This window comes from Emydura macquarii, unplaced genomic scaffold (genome assembly GCF_026122565.2).
Source record: "Emydura macquarii macquarii isolate MOO-44397 ecotype Brisbane River unplaced genomic scaffold, CSIRO-AGI_Emac_v2 contig_3114, whole genome shotgun sequence".
Classification (NCBI taxonomy): domain Eukaryota; kingdom Metazoa; phylum Chordata; order Testudines; family Chelidae; genus Emydura; species Emydura macquarii.
In genome coordinates, this window is record NW_027133251.1 from 2754257 (window position 1) to 2773124 (window position 18868).

Sequence of the window (18868 nt, forward strand, 5' to 3'; positions counted from 1 at the left end):
GCTGCGCCGCGAGGAACTCTGGGAGCTGTAGTTTCCTCCTCAGGCGACGGAGACGCTGTGGGCGAGGCGCCTCATGGGAGTTGGAGTTCGCTCAGAGCCGCTTTCCCGGGGGCCAGAACGCAAGGAGAAATACAGCTCCCAGAATGCGCCGCTCTTCCGGGTAACCGCGCACCGGCTCGCCCGTGTCTTGGCTGCCCTCGGCTGGGCGGCGGGGCCGAGCGGGGGTCGGGGAGCCAATGGGCTGCGAGCGCTGGGGGGGCACGCTGGGAGTGGCGGTTGTTTCAAGATGGCGGATGTGGCCGCTGGGCCCGGAGGAGCCGTTTACTGGAGCCGGGACGGTATCCTTGGCGGGGCGCTTGGGCCGCAGCGGGCGGAGGCTGGGCCGCGGGGGTCGGAGCAGGGGCCGGCCTGGGGCCCAGCCTGTAGGGGAGGCGGGAGGTGCTGGGGGCGGGACCGAGCCCGAGCCGGTAGGAGCTGGAGGGGGGCGGTTGGTCAGTTGCCAGGAGACGTGGGGGGTTTAGGGGGGGCGGAGGCTTTAGGAGACGGGGGGAGGTGGCCTAGTGGTTAGAGCAGTAGTCTGTGCCGTGCCACGGCTCGGTTCGGTTCCCTGCTCTGCCCCAAACATGCTGGGTACCGATGGACAGGTTACTCAGCCTGTGTGTGTGGAAAGGGGGGTACCACGGGGGGAGGGGGATAAATACATTACAGCGCGTGAGGTGCTCAGAGCCTGGGGTGATGAGGGCCCTATGGGGGTACCTGTGAAAGGAGAGGCAGAGGCTGAGGGGCCTCAGCACGGGGGAGGTGGGGGGTGCACACCGGTTGTGTGTGGTTGTGTATAAAGACGCGGGGGTGGTTCCATTTCATGGGGAGGGAATGTAGGGCTCAGCCTGGGCTGGTAGGGATGTCTTGGCCCAGCCTGTCATGTGTACGGATGAAGTTGGAGGATTGTCTTGGGTGGGCATGTATGTACACAACACAGTTGTGTGTTATCTTAGTGGGAGTTCCTATGCACTGCGCCGGGGACGTTTGGTCTTAGCCCTCCGGGAGCACACAGGTGGAGAGGTGTCTCAGCGGGGTAGGGTGCCCCCTCTCTGTAATGCAATGGAGTGGCTTTTGGGGGTGGTTTTGTTCGCTCATGCACCATACCGAGTGCCGCAGCACTGTCACTTTATAGAAATGTGGGTTGTTGCCATGACATCATTATTTTACTCCAAGCTCTGTGAGGTGGGGCAAAAAGTTGTCCAATGGGCAGCTACATGGAAGTGAAAGGTTGTTTTATTACTAATCCCTTCAGCAGTGCAGTGCCTCAATAAATGAAGCTTTTAAAAGGACACTGTCAAACTTATGTTTGATCTAATACTTGAATTTTGTCAGATAAACTTTTTATAAAAACTCAAGACCAGTAGAAATGTTTTACAATTAAAAAAACAAACAAACCAATGAGAAAAATTATTTGTAAACGTAGCCCTGCAGTATTTGAGAGCCAGACATTGCAGCCAAAAGAACCTGAAAGTGAGACAATTGACAAACTGATGTAATTGAGTTTTATTGTCCATAGCATGAGAGATGCGAAAAAGTAAACAGCATAAATAGTGACACAGGTTGGATTGTTGTAAATCTTTCAGTCGAAGGTGGGATTAATAATTTGTCACAAACATCTTTACCTCTGCTTACTGGTTTATCTCTTTAAGGAGACAATATGGGAGAGGTAATGTCTTTCAGGCCTTCTCTACACTAGCACTTTTGTCAGCAAAGCTTTTGTTGCTTAGGGGTGTGAAAGAAACACCCCGCTGAGTGACATAAGATTTGCCAGCATAAGCACTCGTGTACACAGCGCTATGTCAGCGGGAGATGCTCTCCTGCTGGCATAGCTACTGCCGCTTACTGAGCTGGTTTTATGTTGACAGGAGAGCTCTCTCCCATCACATAATGTGGCTACACAAGGGCTTATGCAGGCAAAATGTATGTTGCTCGGGGATGGGTTTTTTTACATCCCTGAGTGATAGAAGTTTTGCCGATATAAGTGCTAGTGCAGACAAGGCCTTATTGGTACAACTTCTGTTGGGGACAAGGACAAGCTTTCATGTGTACACAGTCCTTAAGCGTGACCTGAAAAAGAGCTCTGTGTAAACTTGAAAACTTGTGTCTCTCACCAACACTAGTTGGTCCAATGAGATGTTACCTCACTTACCGGGTCTCTTTAATATCCTGGGACTGACATGGCTACAACAAAACTGCATACTGTTTCTTTAAAGAAGAGACTTTAAAGGCCACACCCTGCTCTGTATTCTTCTGCATTTTATGCTGACTCTTATCTTTAGACTAATTTATGCAGGGCAGGGATTTCGGCCCTGTAGGTACCACTGTAATATGAATAATATGTTGCCCAGTGCCAGGTGCTTTTAGAGGGCTAGATGTAGTAAACTGTATTTATGATTGAGGTAGCCCATTATTTGAACATTTCTGAAATAGCTTTCTTCACAAACAACTGCCTCAAACCAAATCCCAGTCTCCAGCTTAAACAAATAAATGCAAAGTCATTGTTCCTTAAAAGATGGATAAGAGTTGAATCAGCTGAGAATGACCAACTTCCTTTTAAATCTTTCTGTTTCCTTTTAGTCATGTACCTTGTGCACTGTCTGTTGTGGTATGTGGTTCAGTGTCAGTGTGACTATATACATAAGTCTCAGCAGTTTGTCTTCCCTGCCTGTCCCCAAGAGATTCCTTGTATAATGTTAACCTAGTCTAATTCAAATAAATATTGTGTTCCTTCTTTACCTTAATACTAGGAGTTGCAACTGGGTCTGGTCCCATGAATCTTGCTCTCTGAGATGATCTTTATTTGGATGAAAGCTAATACAAAGTGCAGATAGTTGTGTGTTCTTTCGAAGTCTGTGTTCATGTTTTGTTCTGGTCAGGTTTGTCCTGCATCCCAAATGGTGGAGAACAATGAATTGCATCAGGTCAACAATCTTTTTGCAAATCACAGATTTAAAGGTGTATTTTCATATTTCTTTTGGTATATCTTAGCTCGGGCTTTTTCGTCTTTGATTTGTTTTCCTTTAAAGAAATTGCATACAGTTTCTGATGAAGAACAGCCAATGGTATATATGCCAGGTATGATTGCCTAATAGTTGTAAATGATACTTTGTCCTATGAACATTGCTGTGATGTTTCATTTGTGTATGTGTTCACATGAGATGTAGAGCCAGCATAAACTTTGATTTTCTGCTTCTATTGGGATTTATAGGATTATAGTAGAGGATCTATGTCCCGCAGTTTATACAAGTATACAATAGAGCAGCGGTTCTCAACCGGTGGTACGCGTGCAACCGGTGGTATTTCGAAGAAGGCTGGGTGGTACGCGAGCCATACTGTGCCGCCGAAAGCCTCCCCCTCCCCCCGCTGCTGCCGCGAAACCCCGCCACCGCCGAAAGTCGTCCCCCCCTTTTTTTTTCCCCGAGTGGTACTCGGGTCAGGTACAGTCAGGTAAAGTGGTACTTGACCTGACTGTACCTGACCCGAGTGGTACTCAGGGGAAAAAAAGGTTGAGAACCGCTGCAATAGAGGATAAATTGTTTTAGGGCCCCATTATGAACAGCTTAGTTCTGCCTAGTTTGTGATATAAGCTGAATCTTAATTGTCTCCCTGAACCCTGTTAAAGACTTGAACATCTCTAATGCTGTAGCGAGATTTGGGGCGAGATACAATTAAACGCAGATAGATCCAGTCTATGGTAAGAGATGGAACGGTGGTGTAAATAGATCTCCCAATGTGGTTCTACATTTAGATTAGATGGTGGTATTAGTCATGCCCCCAGAATTTATAATCGTATTAACTATTTTCAACACAGACCCTTAAAATTGGCATAACAAGGTTGTGTCCTTGCCTGCTCCTAAAAAATATACATGTAACATATAACATGATTAAGCTGTGTGTGTGTTTGTGGAGTTGGGCTGCAAACTGCATTGAGAAACCATGTGATCTAGGTTTGGACCTGCACAGTTGACTTTTTTTTTTTTTTTTTTAATAAAAATAAAACTCTGTTCATTCAGGGTAGAGGGCCTATGCTACAGCTGAATTAAAAACATAGCTGAATGTGATTGTAGCTAGTATGGTTCAAGCCTTGGTGGTGATAGGACCTTACAGTTTGTGACCTGCAAGGAAAGCTTATGATTTATGGTTAACTTGCTGGATTTACAGTGGAAATGGTTCCTAATGCAAACCAAAAAAATCAGAAAACTTTATGAACTCTGTCCCCTTTAAATATATGGGGGTGGGGGGGGGGAGGAGGAGGAGGTGGAGGAAGATGGGGAAAGTTTCTTACTAAGTTTTCTCTTTTTAATTACTGATTCACTTTTGAAACATCCATACAAAAATAAATGTATCCAGTTTGCTCACTTATGTTTAAATGAGGAAATACTAAAACTTCCTAGTACTTCTAAACAGTAATCATTTGATTCTTAGGGCTGTAAAGGGGAGACCAACGTTGTGCCATAAAACCACAAGGCTGATTCTGGCCTCATGAAGGCTTGTTTGGGTTGGAACTATCAGAGCATCCTACATAGCCACTGGCAGTGGAGCTGAACTAATGTTAGCAATGGTGAGAGATTTTTTTTTTTACAAAATCTCTGTAGTGTTCACACAGTAGTCAGGGCGCTAACTAGGGCTTGTGAGACCTGGGTCAAGTTCCTGGCTCTGTTACAGAGTTCCTTTTTGGCCCTGGCCAAGTCATTTAGCTGCTCCGTGCCTTGGTTCCCCATCTGTCAGATGGGGTTAATGGCACTTCCCTGCCTCTTGGGTGTTGTGAGGATAAATACGTTAAAGATTGTGAAGCATTTTGAGAGGTACTGTTGAAAAGCTCTTAAGATAAGAGCTAGGTGGTGGTGTTACCCAGGAGTTTGACATGAGGAACAAACAGCATTAACCTTGGATAAAAATATACAGCAATAGCATATATGTAGGTTTGGCAGAATTCAATCTTTTATAATTTTGATGGACAATATCAATTTTTATTTTTAAGCATTTTTAGATTTTTACTGATTTAAAATTTTCACAGTTGTGAGTAATTACGGGGGAGGGGATCAGATGCTATTTAATGACAGATGTTGAGGTTCAATAAGTTAGTTTTATAACTGTTAAAACACAAATTGTCAAAATCACATGTCAAAATATACAAAGTAAATATCCTTAAATCGAACTCTTAAGTTCTCAAGCATTTTTTTTACCTTGCCTAACTGTACGTTTCAATTATTGTCAATGGAAGTATTTTTTCATTGGTTGTGTGTGTAAAGTGAAATTGACATTTACCAATTAAAAAATCTAATTCTTCCAAGTCTAAGTATCTGTAAAAGGTGAAACATTAAATTGTCAGGTGAACAATGGTGACAGAAGCAAGGACCGAACTAGTAGGTGTATTCCAAGTCCATGGATCTTTTTAGGTGAATTTGCAGAGTTTACTTGGAAGCTTGCGTTGTTATCCACCTTTCTTTAGGCTCATTCCATATCAATCTAAATATTTTGTGACGGAGGCTTGTAAGAGCATACTAAGAACCTCCTCTCAAAGTCTGTTTGTCTTCCTTCTCTAGGAGTTTCTGCAGAAGGAAATTTAAGAACAAGACGTGTGTTAAAGGGTCGAAAAAGTGAAGCTAAGCTGAAGGTGCCTGGAGCTGCTGCTTCTGTTTCCATGGATCCCTTTAAAAGCACAGAAGAACCAGCAGGGCAGCAGGTCAGCAAGCATGAACTTTTCTTATTCTGAAGAGTTCAGACAAATAGTAGAAAAATGGCTGCAATCATTAGCTTGCAAACTTGTAAAAAGGTTTTAGATAATCATGGTTTATCACTGACTCTTACACCATGGCTAACTTGTATCATGGCTTGCAGGCAACAATAGAGATGAAATCCCTTCCCAGAGGGTCCTGCGATCTCAAGACAGGGCAAAGTAAACTGTAAACAGTAAAACTGATTACTGATATGATTAGTGTGCAAGTTGTACTGTGTTAAACAAATACTGTTATTCCCATACAGTTCTATGTACAGTAGCTCTTTGATTAGCTATGAAATGATAGCTACAAAGCACCCAGAAGACATCAGAGCAAGTAGTGATCCAATCTAGTCAATTGGTTTCACTTCTCAAATAGTATCTTTTTCACTTCCTACTAGGTTACCTACTCTATTACCCTGCCAATAGAAGACTGTTCCCTACAGCATATTGCAAGACAAGTTTCAAAGCAGTGGGACTTCCCTTGGGGGACTATTCTATAGTCTAGCAGACCTCATCATTCAGAACTCTATGGTGATATGTGTTCACTTGTGGAACATATGATCATGACTATCTAATTTAGTAATGTTTTATTTAATGCCTCCTTTATCCGTTACCTTAGGGGCAACACCACCATCCTGCCTGTCACTCAGGTCTGGGATCTAGCCATCATATTTTCCTCTCTCTGCACTGACACATTCCAGCAGTGTCTAACTCTTGTTGCTTCTTCGTGCACAATACCTTTAAGATCCAGCATTTCCTTTACCTCCACACAGCTAAAACTCATCTAGGTCCTGATCATCTTGTGTCTTGACTACAACATCCTCCTCCTGTGTCCTTAACAAATGCCACCTTATGTCCATTCACAAAGCTAGTGCAGAGATCCTTTTGCTTGCTCTCTGCTTCAACCACATCTCTCCCCTGCTTTGCATCCCTCTAGTGGTTCCCTCTTTTCCACGTCAAACAATAACCACTTGTTTTCACTTTTAAGGCCCTTCATGGTCTATCTCCATCCTACCTATCACTACTTATGTGCATTTGAGCAGTTGCCTCATGCCTTCTCTCTGCCAACGATGCCAGTCTCGACTGTCTAGTTTTCCAGCAAGCACTTTGGTGCTTTGTCCCGTGCTTCTCTGTTACATGGAAGCTGCTCCCATAAACACACACAAGACCAGCTTATTCTTCAAATCCCTCCTTAAAACTTTCCTCTACTGTGTTTCTACAGAACGTTTGACAATGGTTAGGTACCTGGTGTGCTGTGACCATTGCTTATATTGTTCATAAGTCTCATCATGTGTTTGTTTTTCATCTTTTGCTTAGATTGTGAAATGTTTGGGGCGGGAATATCTTTTTGTTGTGTTTCTACAGCTCATAGCACAGTGGGGCCTTCCCTATTGAGGATCCTAGGTGTTACCACTATGTAAATAATTAATAATAGGATAGAAACGAGATCATAATCTTTTTATAGATGGCTCTTTTCCTGTCTTGCCTTGCTCAATCCTCATGAAGACTTAACAGTTCAGGCTTGCCCTTTCCATGATAAAGGAAAAAGAAATCTCATGATATTTTACTTGCTACAGTCAGGTAAAGTTTTGCAAGGTTTCCTTGCTCTTAGAGTCTTGATGGGCAGTGCCCATTGTGTCAGCTCTGCCTAGGCACTGAAGGTCCCATGGTACTTTTTGTAAATGAGGATTTGCCCTGATGCCCTTGGCCAAAATTCTTCCTTCTTCTCACTTTGGATGTTGTGCATAGGTTGTTTACCAATCCCCATCCCAAATATGATGGTGTGTGCCTGGTTTGTGAAGGGCTTGAGGATTTTTGGGGATGAAAGATGCTGTATAAATGCAAAATACTAGCCTAAGGTCATGTTCTGCCCTTACTTGATTCAGTAGGGTTGGACAAGATGTAAATCTTGGTAGAACTTGGCCTGTATTTTCATTTGTGTATGGAGACAATGGTTTTCTCATCCCCTTTTTGAAGTGTAGTTATACTATTAAGAATTCCAGACCTTGATGTGTGTTGGGATGCAAGTCTGCCTCTGAGGCCCCGTTGTCCCTTGCACCACTTAATAGCTGTAGATACGAATGTGCAAAGATAAGCTTGTCTGGCTTCTTCATCCCCAAACCCAGCTGTGTCACTGAGAGCAATGCAGCTTATGTGGGCTTGGGGGATGCCTTGAGGGTCCGTGCTACACCATGGAATAATCAGATCAAAGGAACTCTGCTTCCATCCATCTACCATTCTTCATGACTGTGAAAATGACTTTAATTACCTGTTGTTCCTTCTCTGAAGCAGTTACAGCAGGTATCCAGTGAAAGAGCCCCATTGTGGCTATTGTGAACCAGGAGACCTAAACCCCTAGGACAGTGGACCCCAAACTTTAGGGGTTGTGCCTCCCCCTTACCTGGTTCACGACCCCCCCTCCACTCCCCTGCCTCCTTCCCACCCCGGAGCTGCAATCGGGAGTCGGGGCTGGGTGCGGGGCCAAAGCTGCTGTTGGGGATCAGAAGTGGGGCCGGGCTGCAAATCGGGCTGAGAGCCAGGGCCAAGAATGGGGCTGTGGGCCGGAGCCAAAGGGCAGAGCGGGTCTGGGTGGTGCTTCCTGTCTGCCCCTGTGGGGGCTGGTCCAGGCCCTCTGCGCCTCCCTGAAGGTTCCTCCATGCCCCTCTAGTGGGCGTGCCCCACAGTTTGGGGACCTCTGCTCTAGGATATGGGGTGTATGCTATTGAAACTCTTCAACACAGTGTTAAAAATCTAAGCCAAACTCTATCCTTAATTTCCCACACACATGTAGTTGTAGAGTGTGTGTGAGTGAAGAGTTGTGACATCAAACATCCACTTAAAAAAACACTGGAGAAATTTAACATAATTAACCTGCAGTTTGAAACACAGAAGTGCTTCCAAAGGAAATATATTTAATTTAAATAAAAAGGCTTTGAATGAGGGTCATATTCCATACCCCCAGCTTTAATAACATCTCTCTGCATAAGATCATTGCCAGTCTATTTCGTCAGCTACTTAAAATAATCATTTTATTATCTTTTGAACGCTGGTTCGAAACAATCTGCTGAAGATGGACGGGCATGTTGTCTCCTTGGTGTGTATACTCCACTCTCATTACTGCTAATAAGGAGAGAGAGAAGCATGCATTGTGAGGGAAGGATAAACCCATTATAGTTTGCTTCATAATTTCAACAGTTATTCTGCATTGTATTGTGTATTAAATGTGCCCAAGCTAAATAGCGAGGTCTTTGAGGCAGGATTGTTAAGTACTATGTACATTTAATAACACCCATAATTCATAGACGTATAGATCCCAAGGCCAGAAGGAACCACTGTGATCATCTAGCCTGACCTACTGGATAGCACAGGCCATAGAACTTGCCCAGAATAATTCCTCTGGAATGAGAGCAGATGTTTTTAGCAAAAACATCCCACTTTGATTTAAAAATTGTCAGTGATGGAGAATCCACCATGACCTTTGGTAAGTTGTTCCAATGTTTAATTAGTGTGGTTAATTAGTGTAGTTAGTTAATAATCTGAATGTGTCTAATTTCAATTTACAACCATTGGATTGTTTTATACCTTCCTCTCTGAGTTTGGCAAGCCTGTTATTAAATATTTATTCTGCAGGTAAGTACTTATAGTCTACAATCAAGTCAGTCCTTAACTTTCTCTTTACAGTGACAGAATCAAGGAGCTCAGTTGATTTAGCTGAAAGCGTGTTTTCTAATCCTTGAGTAATTCTCATGGCTCTTCTCTGAACCCTCTCTAATTTATCTACATTATACCTGAATTGTGGGCCCTGGAACTGGACGTAGAGCAGTGGTCATATCAGCGCCAAATACAAAGGTCAAATAACCTCTGTACTCCTATTCGAGAGTCCTATGTTTATGCATCCGAGGATCACATTAGTCCTTTTGGCTACAGAATCACACCGGGAGCTCGTATTCAGCAGGTTGTCCTCCATGACCCCCAAATCTTTTTCAGATTAACTGATTCCCAGGATAGAGTCCCCCTCCTGTAAGTATTGTCTACATTCTCTGTTCCCAGATGTGTACATTCACATTTAGCCATATTAAAATGCATGTTCTTTGCTTGTGCCCAGCTTATCAAGTGTTCTAGATGGCTCTGCATCAGTAACCTGTCCTCGTCATTATTTACCACTTCCCCAATTTTTGTCATCTGCAGACTTTATCAGTGGTGATTTTGTTTTCTTCCAGGTCATTAATAAGAATGTTAAATAGCATATGGCCAGGATCTGATGCCTATGGGAGGCCATTAGAAACTCACCCATTCAATGGTGATTCTCTGTTTACAGTTACGTTTTGAGACTGTGCGCGCCATGTTAATTTTATATCTTTCTGGTTTGTGGTAATTGTATTTGGTACCAAGTTAAGTGCCTTACAGAAGTGTAGGTATATTACGTCAACACTATTACCTTTTATGAAGCAAACTTGTAGTCTCATCAAAAAATGATATCAAATTAGTTTGACAGGATCTATTTTCAAAATAAACCCTATGATTTCCCAGGTCATTCCATCTACCCTTTTTAAATATTGGCACTACATTAGCTTTCTTCCAGACTTCTGGAACTTCTCCAGTGCTCCAAGACTTGTTGAAAATCAACATGAATGGTCCAGCGAGCTCTTCAGCCAGATCCTAAAACTCTTGGATGCAGGTTTTCTGGTGTCATGTATGGTGTGGCTCAGAACTGTGAGTGCCAATCTCAGGTCAGACTGTCAGAAAACTGGGCAGACACTCCCAAACTGGTGGTATACCTATAATTAGATTTCACCAAGCCAGTAATAAATGCAAACTCCTGGATCATGACACCAGTCTTGCCATGGAGTTACAGACAGTCACCTTAAGCTCTCCCGCCAATCTTACCACTCAGACAAACTGGATTTTGATGGAAGGTTATTAAAACCAGAAAATCACCACACATTAGGTTACTCCTGACCCCAAATGGCCAGTCACTAACCCCAGGTCTGTGGATTCTCAGAATCTCTCACTATAGACAACGCTGACAGCCAATTTCTCTGATAAACTGCCTAAAGATTTATTAACTAAGAAGAAGAGTTATTGAGGGTTTAAAGCAGGTACAATACATTACAGGTGAATCAGAATTTGTAAGTCCAAATGATAGCAGAGATCTGCGAGTTCTCCGTAAGTCTCTCAGGATTGCCCACCATGGTTTTGGGGATCAGTGTCCTTTTGTTCAGGATTCCACCTGTCAGAATTCATCAGTTCAGAGATGCAGAATTGCTCCCAGGGTTTCCTCTTCTAGTTGAAACCAGCTTGGCAAGTGTTCTCAGCTCAGCATGGGCTCTTGCTTCGTTGATTACGTGCAAACAAAGTTTGTGTGTTTCCATCCTTGAATGCAATGACCCATACTTTGAAGTTAACATGCTGTTTTAGTTACAGTTTCAAGGCTCCAGTCCCATTTGATGGGCAGTTATACATTACATAATGCATTTAGTTTTCTGGAGTTTTTACATATTAAATGAACTTACATTTAAATGCTAATATATCTGACCTATGGCTAACTAAGTACAAGGATATAGATAATGCAAGGAAATAGCAATCAAGAAGTTTATAGATAAGTGAAGTCATTGCCATTAATGTTTCATTATTTTTCATTAATTTAGATTGCATGTGATTATTGGGAATATACCATGCAAATGCAACGTGGTAACATCTCCCTTTGTTCTGTTCTAACAAGTGAATTGGCTTGAACATACTATGACCTTTTAGCATGCAGGTGAAATAGTCTGTTATCTTGGTTTGCTGACAAACTGTTTAGACAGCATCACGTCCGAGTCTGCAGATTTAAAGCTGTCTATCTTTAGTAGCTGCTATTTAACGTCCTCCTGAGATATGAATGGAATTGAAAGAATGTTATCATATGATATGACTACGTCATCGTCTGATGATCAAGGTTTAGGGCTGTCCACGCCAAGTGCCTGGAGTGTCATTTCCATCCAGTTTTCTACTCAGGCAAATAGAAGCTTGCAGGTTTTATTACGTGTATGCAAATATGCAAAGATCCAGTACACTGAAAACACATTGAGTATTTATCGTTATTCTACTTAGTTTGATTTCTGTTTTATTACTACCAAATTTTTGGAGAAAATAATTTGCATTAAAAATACCTCTTTTGATCGGTTTCTATTCCATATAGTTGTTATAATAAGTTCATTACTGTAGTGTGTGAGTGCCTGGCTCACGCCTTGGATAACTCAATCACTAGATGTACAAAGTTATTTTAATAAGTAAGGTTAAACTTGGAGTTCAGTGGAAGACCCCATAGAAATATCCACAATTATATGTAGGCTTGGCAGAATTCTGCCTTTTATATTTTGCCCGATAATGTCTCTTCTAAAGCATTTTTTAGATTTTTTTTAATTTAAATTTTCACTATGGGAAATTATGTAGGGGTCAGACAATTATTTAATGACAGCAGTTGTTGAGAATCAAAAAGTTAATTTTATAATTGTTAAAACACTGTCAACATAACATGTCAATATACAAAGTAAATATCTTAAATCAAACTATAAGTTCTAAAAAATGTTTTCTTTGCCTGTCTGTACGTTTTGATTATTATCGATGGAAATATTTTTTCATCGGTTTGTACGTGCATGGTGAAATCAACATATCAATAAAAATCTAATTCTTCCAAGTCTAATTATATGTAATGACAATAATAATGATACTAGAAGAACATACTTTTAAACTATAAGCTCTGTACGCCCTCTGGTGGACATGGATACCAGGTGCATTCATTTATTTTGATGAAATTCAGCACTGGACTGGCTCAGAAAGAAGAAAGCACAGTAGATTAGTTTTAAAAATTCTTGTTTGTGGGGCAGGATTGGCAGGGGTTGAGGAGCAGTTGAGTATAGTGTAGATCTTGCATGTAATAAAAAGGAACTAACAATGGCTTGTGGAGGGGCAACTCAATTTAGTGTGTGTGTTTCTAAATAAACAAAACACAATGGAACTAACAAGGTATGAATCTTGTTAACACCCTCATCAATCTGCTTGTATGGTGCATTCCTGCTGCTCTCTCTGACTCGTATATTTAGCCTATAAACACTGGGGCAGAGAATGTCTCTTCCTATGAGGCTCTTATATACAATGAGTTCCTGATCTTGATCAGTCAATTTGGGTGCAATCATAATACAAATGTAATCCTACATTTCTAGGCCACAAGGGACCATTTTGATTATCTAGTCTGATCTCCTGCATAACACAAGCCAGAGAGCTTCACCCAGCAAACCCTGCATGGAATCCAATAATTTGCGGTTGAATTAGAGCATGTCTTTTAGAAGAATCCACCACAAAATGTGGTAAATTGTTCCAATGATTAATTACCCTTAAAGTTCAAAATAGGCACCCTGCTTCCAGTCTGTTTGTCTAGTATCAGTTTCTAACCATTAATCTTGAAATGCTTTTAATAGCTTGTTTTGTATGAACTATATCATTTTAAAAGGCAGATTTTATTTTTCAGGTCACTAATGAAGGAGGAGTGAAGAGTGCTTCTTTAAAGGATTTATGCCCTGAGGACAAGAGACGGATTGCAAACTTAATTAAAGAACTTGCCAGGTGAGAATAAGCTTTACCTGAAAATGCATTATGTTTAGGGAGAGCCATTCTTCCAGTTAATGCCAAACATCTTAGAACTACATTATAAAATTGTATCTTTATTAAATAGACATAAGCATAAAGTGATTGCTCTTGCTAGAAGAGGCTTGAGCAAGCAGAAGACCCAGTAATGTTCCTTTCCTCCCCGACACTCCCTCCCCCCCCCCCCCCCAAAAAAAAAAAAAAAAAAAAAAAAAGATAGCTGGTACTGAGATATTAGGCCCCACAGAGCTAGTTACAGGATCAGGGCCTTAGTTGCAACAAAGCATCTTTCCTCTTGTGTGTAAAACAAAATATTGAATTCTTTCAGTTATTTCCTTTGCTTTCTGAAATCACAAACTTTGTTGGTATGAAACTTTGCAGTGCTCATCTGTTGAGGAGCATCTACAATTTTGAGGTAGGTTTGTGGTCTTGTGATCAAACTAAGAGTAGATGTGTTCATCTGTAGTTATTCTTGTTTGCACATGTAGTCCAACAAGGGATCTAATTTCATTTGTCTGTGGGTATGTGGGTGAGGTCTTTTTCCTGCACTCTCCCTTTTCTCTGAAAGGAGGTGGAATGCAGCAAGTTTTTAAATTTTAGAAGCTAGTTATTCCTGAATTTCTTTCTAATGCCAGTCCAGTCACTGATGTGTTTTTTTAAAAAAATCTGAGTACTGCGTTTAAATTTGAGTGACTTATTAGGTATCCCACCTTTCTCTGAGCGCCCTAGGTTTTCAAAATTTCCCGGTGGAACAATCCCTTAGCAGCACCAGTGTGTTGGTCCTTTTTCTGCAGTACTTCCTCAGGGGTCTCAAAGGGGGAAGTGGTGATAAGGTGAAACCGAGACTAGCCTAGAGTTTTGCTAGACTTCTCCTTTGGGTCATGGATGAAGCTCCTTTATGCTTTTTTTCATTCCACAGGTATGATCTGGTGTTTGGGGGGGATGGGAGGGAGTGTGGAAAAAGGAAATAAGAAAACAAAAAATAAGAGGCGAGGGAGCCAGAAAAAGGAGAGGGAAGGGAGTACTTTTCAGGATGGAGGCTGTATTTAATTTTTCAGTTTCCTGTGTAATGTTGATTAGTAGTCAAAAGAATCAAGCAGTCTGTCTTCCCTCTTAAATGTTTTAATCCCTCCCGTGACTGAAAAAGATTGGGGTCTTCTGTCCACACAAAGATGAAAAATGAAATGAAAACTGAGTTTCCATTTTAAAAAGGGGGAAAGAACATTTTCAGTTTCAGAGGGATAGCCGTGTTGGTCTGTATACAACAAAAACAACGTGAGTTCTGTAGCACTTTAAAGACTAATGAATTTAATTTCAGTAGGCATAAGCTTTCGTGAGTCTCAGCTCACTTCCTCAGATGCAGTTGGTAGAAATGATACAGCAAAATAGGAAATATAGAAGGCAACATTTACATATCCAAGGGCATAGAAAACAATGGGGTAGGTGGATAGAAACCGGGTACTTGAGGCTTAATTAAAGTGCTACAGAAATAACATTTGCAGTGTTCTATTACCCTGAAATCTAGGATGTACCCTGTTTCTTCCATGTATTAAAGGCAGTTGGTGATGATCACCAGCATTGCATACTTATTACCTTTTTAAAGTTTCATTGACTATCTGCTTGTTTGCTCTATGATCAAACAAAAATATCCAGATTTTTTGCTGAGTAAGCTTTCTGGGGCAGAGTACACGTGTTTGTTCTGCTCCTAGCCCCATTGCACCTTAATCCTGATTGAGCGCCAAGCTGCTACCAAAACATCTATAGTAAAGAATAAAACTGAGCGGGTCATAATTGCTTTACTTGATGTTTAGCATCTATGTGTGCTCAGCAGAGAGTCTGTTGCTATTGAATCCCAGGTACTTGACTTTTCCAGGAAGTTTAATTTTTCCCTCAGATGGTAATATCAATAGTTAAATTTCTTCCCTACACTAACACATTAGATTAAAACAGATACTGCGTGTGTCTCTGGCTGTTCATAAGCTACCTGACTTTTTGAACAAGTCTATTTTTAATACCATCTTCATGATAGGGCATTCATGCTTTTGGAAATCCTAATGTAGTGGTCTCTTGCTCCTTGCTTTCAAGTGGGGAGAGAGGCCACTCTACTAGAGCCCTGGATGGATTCAGAAACATGGATCCCCACCCGATCCACATCTGTGAGACTCCCCTCCTATCCGACCCACAATCTGCACTCCCTATTTTATATCTAGCCACATCTGCAACCTCTGGAGGGCCAATCAGCCGTTTGGTGACCAGTCCACCGCTGATCAGCTGTTATGTGGCCAGCTTCTATAACGCATAGTCTCCTAGTAGAAGCAAACAACCATTAACAGTCTGGAGCCCTAGCCCCCACGGGCAGCGCAGAGCACTAAGCGGGCCCATTATACTCCACTGGGTCCCAGCCCAGGGTCCGAACAGTGGGGGATAGTTCTGCCACTGGATCAGTGGGGATCCCACTGAAACATGCTGACCTGCATCCTGCTCAAACTAATATCTGGTTTCCCTGGGCTACTTCTTACCACAGTTCAGGTGTAGGACTCCGTGATCCCAGGGTCTTCCATCTCCTCGAGGTACGCAGCTGATGGCAGTCCTGGCAACTCCTCTCCAGGGTTGGTCAGTCTCCAGGGCAGGGCATTGTACTGCATAGCTTCAGAGCTGGAATAGTTCTGGAGCAGGTCAGAGACATCTGCCTCCATCTGTGGCTCTGATTCAACTGAGCCGCCATGCCCTCCCTTTATACTTCCTGCCTCATTCCGGTACTTCCGGTGAGGGTGGCAGGGCGGGATTGGCTCTGCCCACTAGGGGGAGGGCAGTGGTCCATCCCTCTCAAGTCTGGAGGGAGGCCACACTGCCTTACTACACATAGTTAATGATAAGATAATGCTTACACTGTCAGATTTTTCATAATACAATAGTGTTCACTGGTTTTAATTTAAACAACAAGACAAACCCCTTTTGAAAGTTTATCCTGGAATCTGCTCCTTACCTGATTGTATGTTTTAGTTGTGTGTTTTCACTGGGCTGCTGGCCTTTTTTCGTAGCCTTCTGTTTCTTTTTTTTAAAGAAAAGAATGCTTTGTACATTTTCTTGGATTCTTCTGGATAAAAGGTGGTGTCCAAAATACAAAGTCATGTTTTAGCCTAAAAATCTGTGTCCCTACAAATTCTAAAAATACTTTTGCAAGCATCTTTAGCCTTATTTTTTCAGATGGAGAAACTGAGGCACAGGGCTGAAGTGACAACGTCACCCAATAAATCAGTGATGCCGTGATGCAGCTGGAAATGTTGTCTGTCTTGATTATTGCCATCATCCACTGGAACACTTTACTTCCTAATAACTTGTTACCAATTTTTGCTGTACAGTCTTTTCTAGTAAGCTTCCAACTGTTTATTTTTAACTACTCCATGTGTTGGAATGTCTAGTTAAGGCTGTAATGAAGAATAGATTGCACTGAAGTCTGCTTACAAATGATCAATCTTGTAGCTATTCTGGATACTGGTTCCACTGTTTGATGTGTAGGGGTATATTTTAATAGCAAAAAACCCCCTCTTTTACATTGTTACTCAAAATACACTGCTCCCAACTGAATTTCCAGGGCATTAACTCATTTAAACATGGAATTCTTTTAAAGTCTCAGATGCTGTGATTTTTCCCTGAGGACAGTTTGATATTTCTGTCTGACATTTCTCTGAAGAAAAATAGAAAGTGCAGCAACATTAATTTTGAAAGGTAAAATTAGTGGGACACTATTATTTTATATTTAGTTCTCTTTTCTTTTTAAACCTAATCATATTTTTATTGGATGTAATTAAAAATCCTTTGCAGAAGTGATAAGAAAGTTAAACTCTGATTCCTCTCACCTCATTCACTTTTCAAAAACTCTCTTATAATTTGATATTTCATAGTAACAAATGAACTGGCAAAATATTGAAAAATTTTCAGAGAAAATTTCCAGTAAATAATAATAATAATAATTAATAAATCTCAGTTGGCCAGAGAAACTTTTTAGATTCTGATTCTGCCACACTGTATGCATGGAAACGTCATATGGTAGCTGAATATAGTGCCTGCATGTTTATCATGGGATCATGGATGGAAATTGTTTGGTCAATAACTGCCCATCTCAAGACAAACTGAAGGAAAGGATAAAATCCTAGCCATACCGAAGTCTGTGACAGAACTTTAATTGATACAAGTAGCCGGAATTTCACCCAAGATTTGCTGTTTTAGCTCAGTTTATTGGCCCATCTCATTGGGTATCCTCACTTTTCTGCAATAGTTTATAACTGATGGAGCAACTGGAGGTTGTCTTCATATCTGCACCCCTGCAATTTTGTACATGGAAAAGTGTGTGTCTGTGTGAGAGAGAGTGTATGTGTGTCTGTGTGAGAGAGAGAGAGTGTGTGTATTCCTTCCAGACCCTGGTGAAGATTAGGCAATATACTGAAGCATGGAAGAGGATTATCTTTACCTTAGTTTGACTAAATTCTAATGTTGTTAGCTGTAATATCCTGTCCTTGGAAAAATTCCAGCTACAGTATTTGACTCCGACCTCTGCTTCAGGGAATTTCAAGGGTTGACCACTCACTAGGTATTAGGGACTTGATGAAACTGAATTTTAAGACCAGGCTGAAAGAAGGAACTCAGTCAAATCCCTTCTAATCCTCTTTTCTAGGCTAAATAATTACAGTTTTTGCACTCTTCTGCCACTTGTGAATCCTAGCCATCTCTTTGTCTTTCTCTGAACCTATTCATACTTTGTTACATCTTAAGGTGAGGGGACATGAGCTGGACTGGGTGTTCCAAATGAGGCTGGTCCATTGTATGCTATGTCATATCTTCTGTACTTTGTGTCTTTTAAATACATCCAAATGCCCTCTTCACTTTAGTTAGTGGTATAGCTGGACACACTCCTCACTCTGCTGTCCATAGTGACTAATGCTAAAAATTCAAAAGGTTTTGCAGGTACTGTGTAGCTTTTTTCATGTTCCATCTGGGGCTTTGCTCATTGTTGATTCCTTGGGGAATTTCAGAGCAGGAGATAGTCATGGCTAAGTTCCCAGAGTGTTTTGGGTGTTGAGCAGTGCAAGTGAGAGAGTCTGGGGTATGATCATTGGGCTGGCTGCTCCGTGGCACTTAAAAAACACCCTGAGGTTCCCATGTACTCAGGCAGATGTTTCTGGCCTAGTCATGTAAGTGGCATGACTAAACCAGCAGGAAAAAGTTAAACCATTGCTCTTCACACAGGACCTATTAGCTAGAGAGGATGGTTGTTCCTTGACCTTGCACTGGTACAGGTTTTCCTGTGTGCAGGCTCCCCCAGATGCCATCATTAACTTATGTGATGAGAGAGCAGTGATGGGGAGAAGGCACCACACAGGATCTACAGCCTCTCATTCCTTGTCAGGGTGACAACTGCCCTGGATCCTTGCAGAGGAATAGTTGGGGATATCATAGGTAACAGCCAGCTGGCTGTCC

The 18868-nt window shown here is 41.8% G+C and overlaps 1 protein-coding gene across 5 annotated transcripts in view; it reads left to right on the forward strand.

Moving 5' to 3' along the window:
• The first annotated feature begins 44 nt into the window (after positions 1–44).
• KIAA1328 (KIAA1328 ortholog) overlaps positions 45–18868 on the forward strand; it is a 243309-nt gene continuing 224485 nt past the window's right edge. For 2 of the 5 annotated variants that reach the window (XM_067530907.1, XM_067530908.1), the window contains exons 1-4: positions 225–338; positions 3082–3117; positions 5589–5728; positions 13275–13369. In XM_067530907.1, the coding sequence (XP_067387008.1) occupies positions 287–338; positions 3082–3117; positions 5589–5728; positions 13275–13369 (323 nt within the window). In that variant the 5' untranslated portion in view covers positions 225–286. Of the gene's footprint in view, positions 161–224; positions 339–3081; positions 3118–4467; positions 4604–5588; positions 5729–13274; positions 13370–18868 lie in introns of those variants that run through there. The other 3 variants (XM_067530909.1, XM_067530910.1, XM_067530912.1) reach the window with 3 other exon arrangements.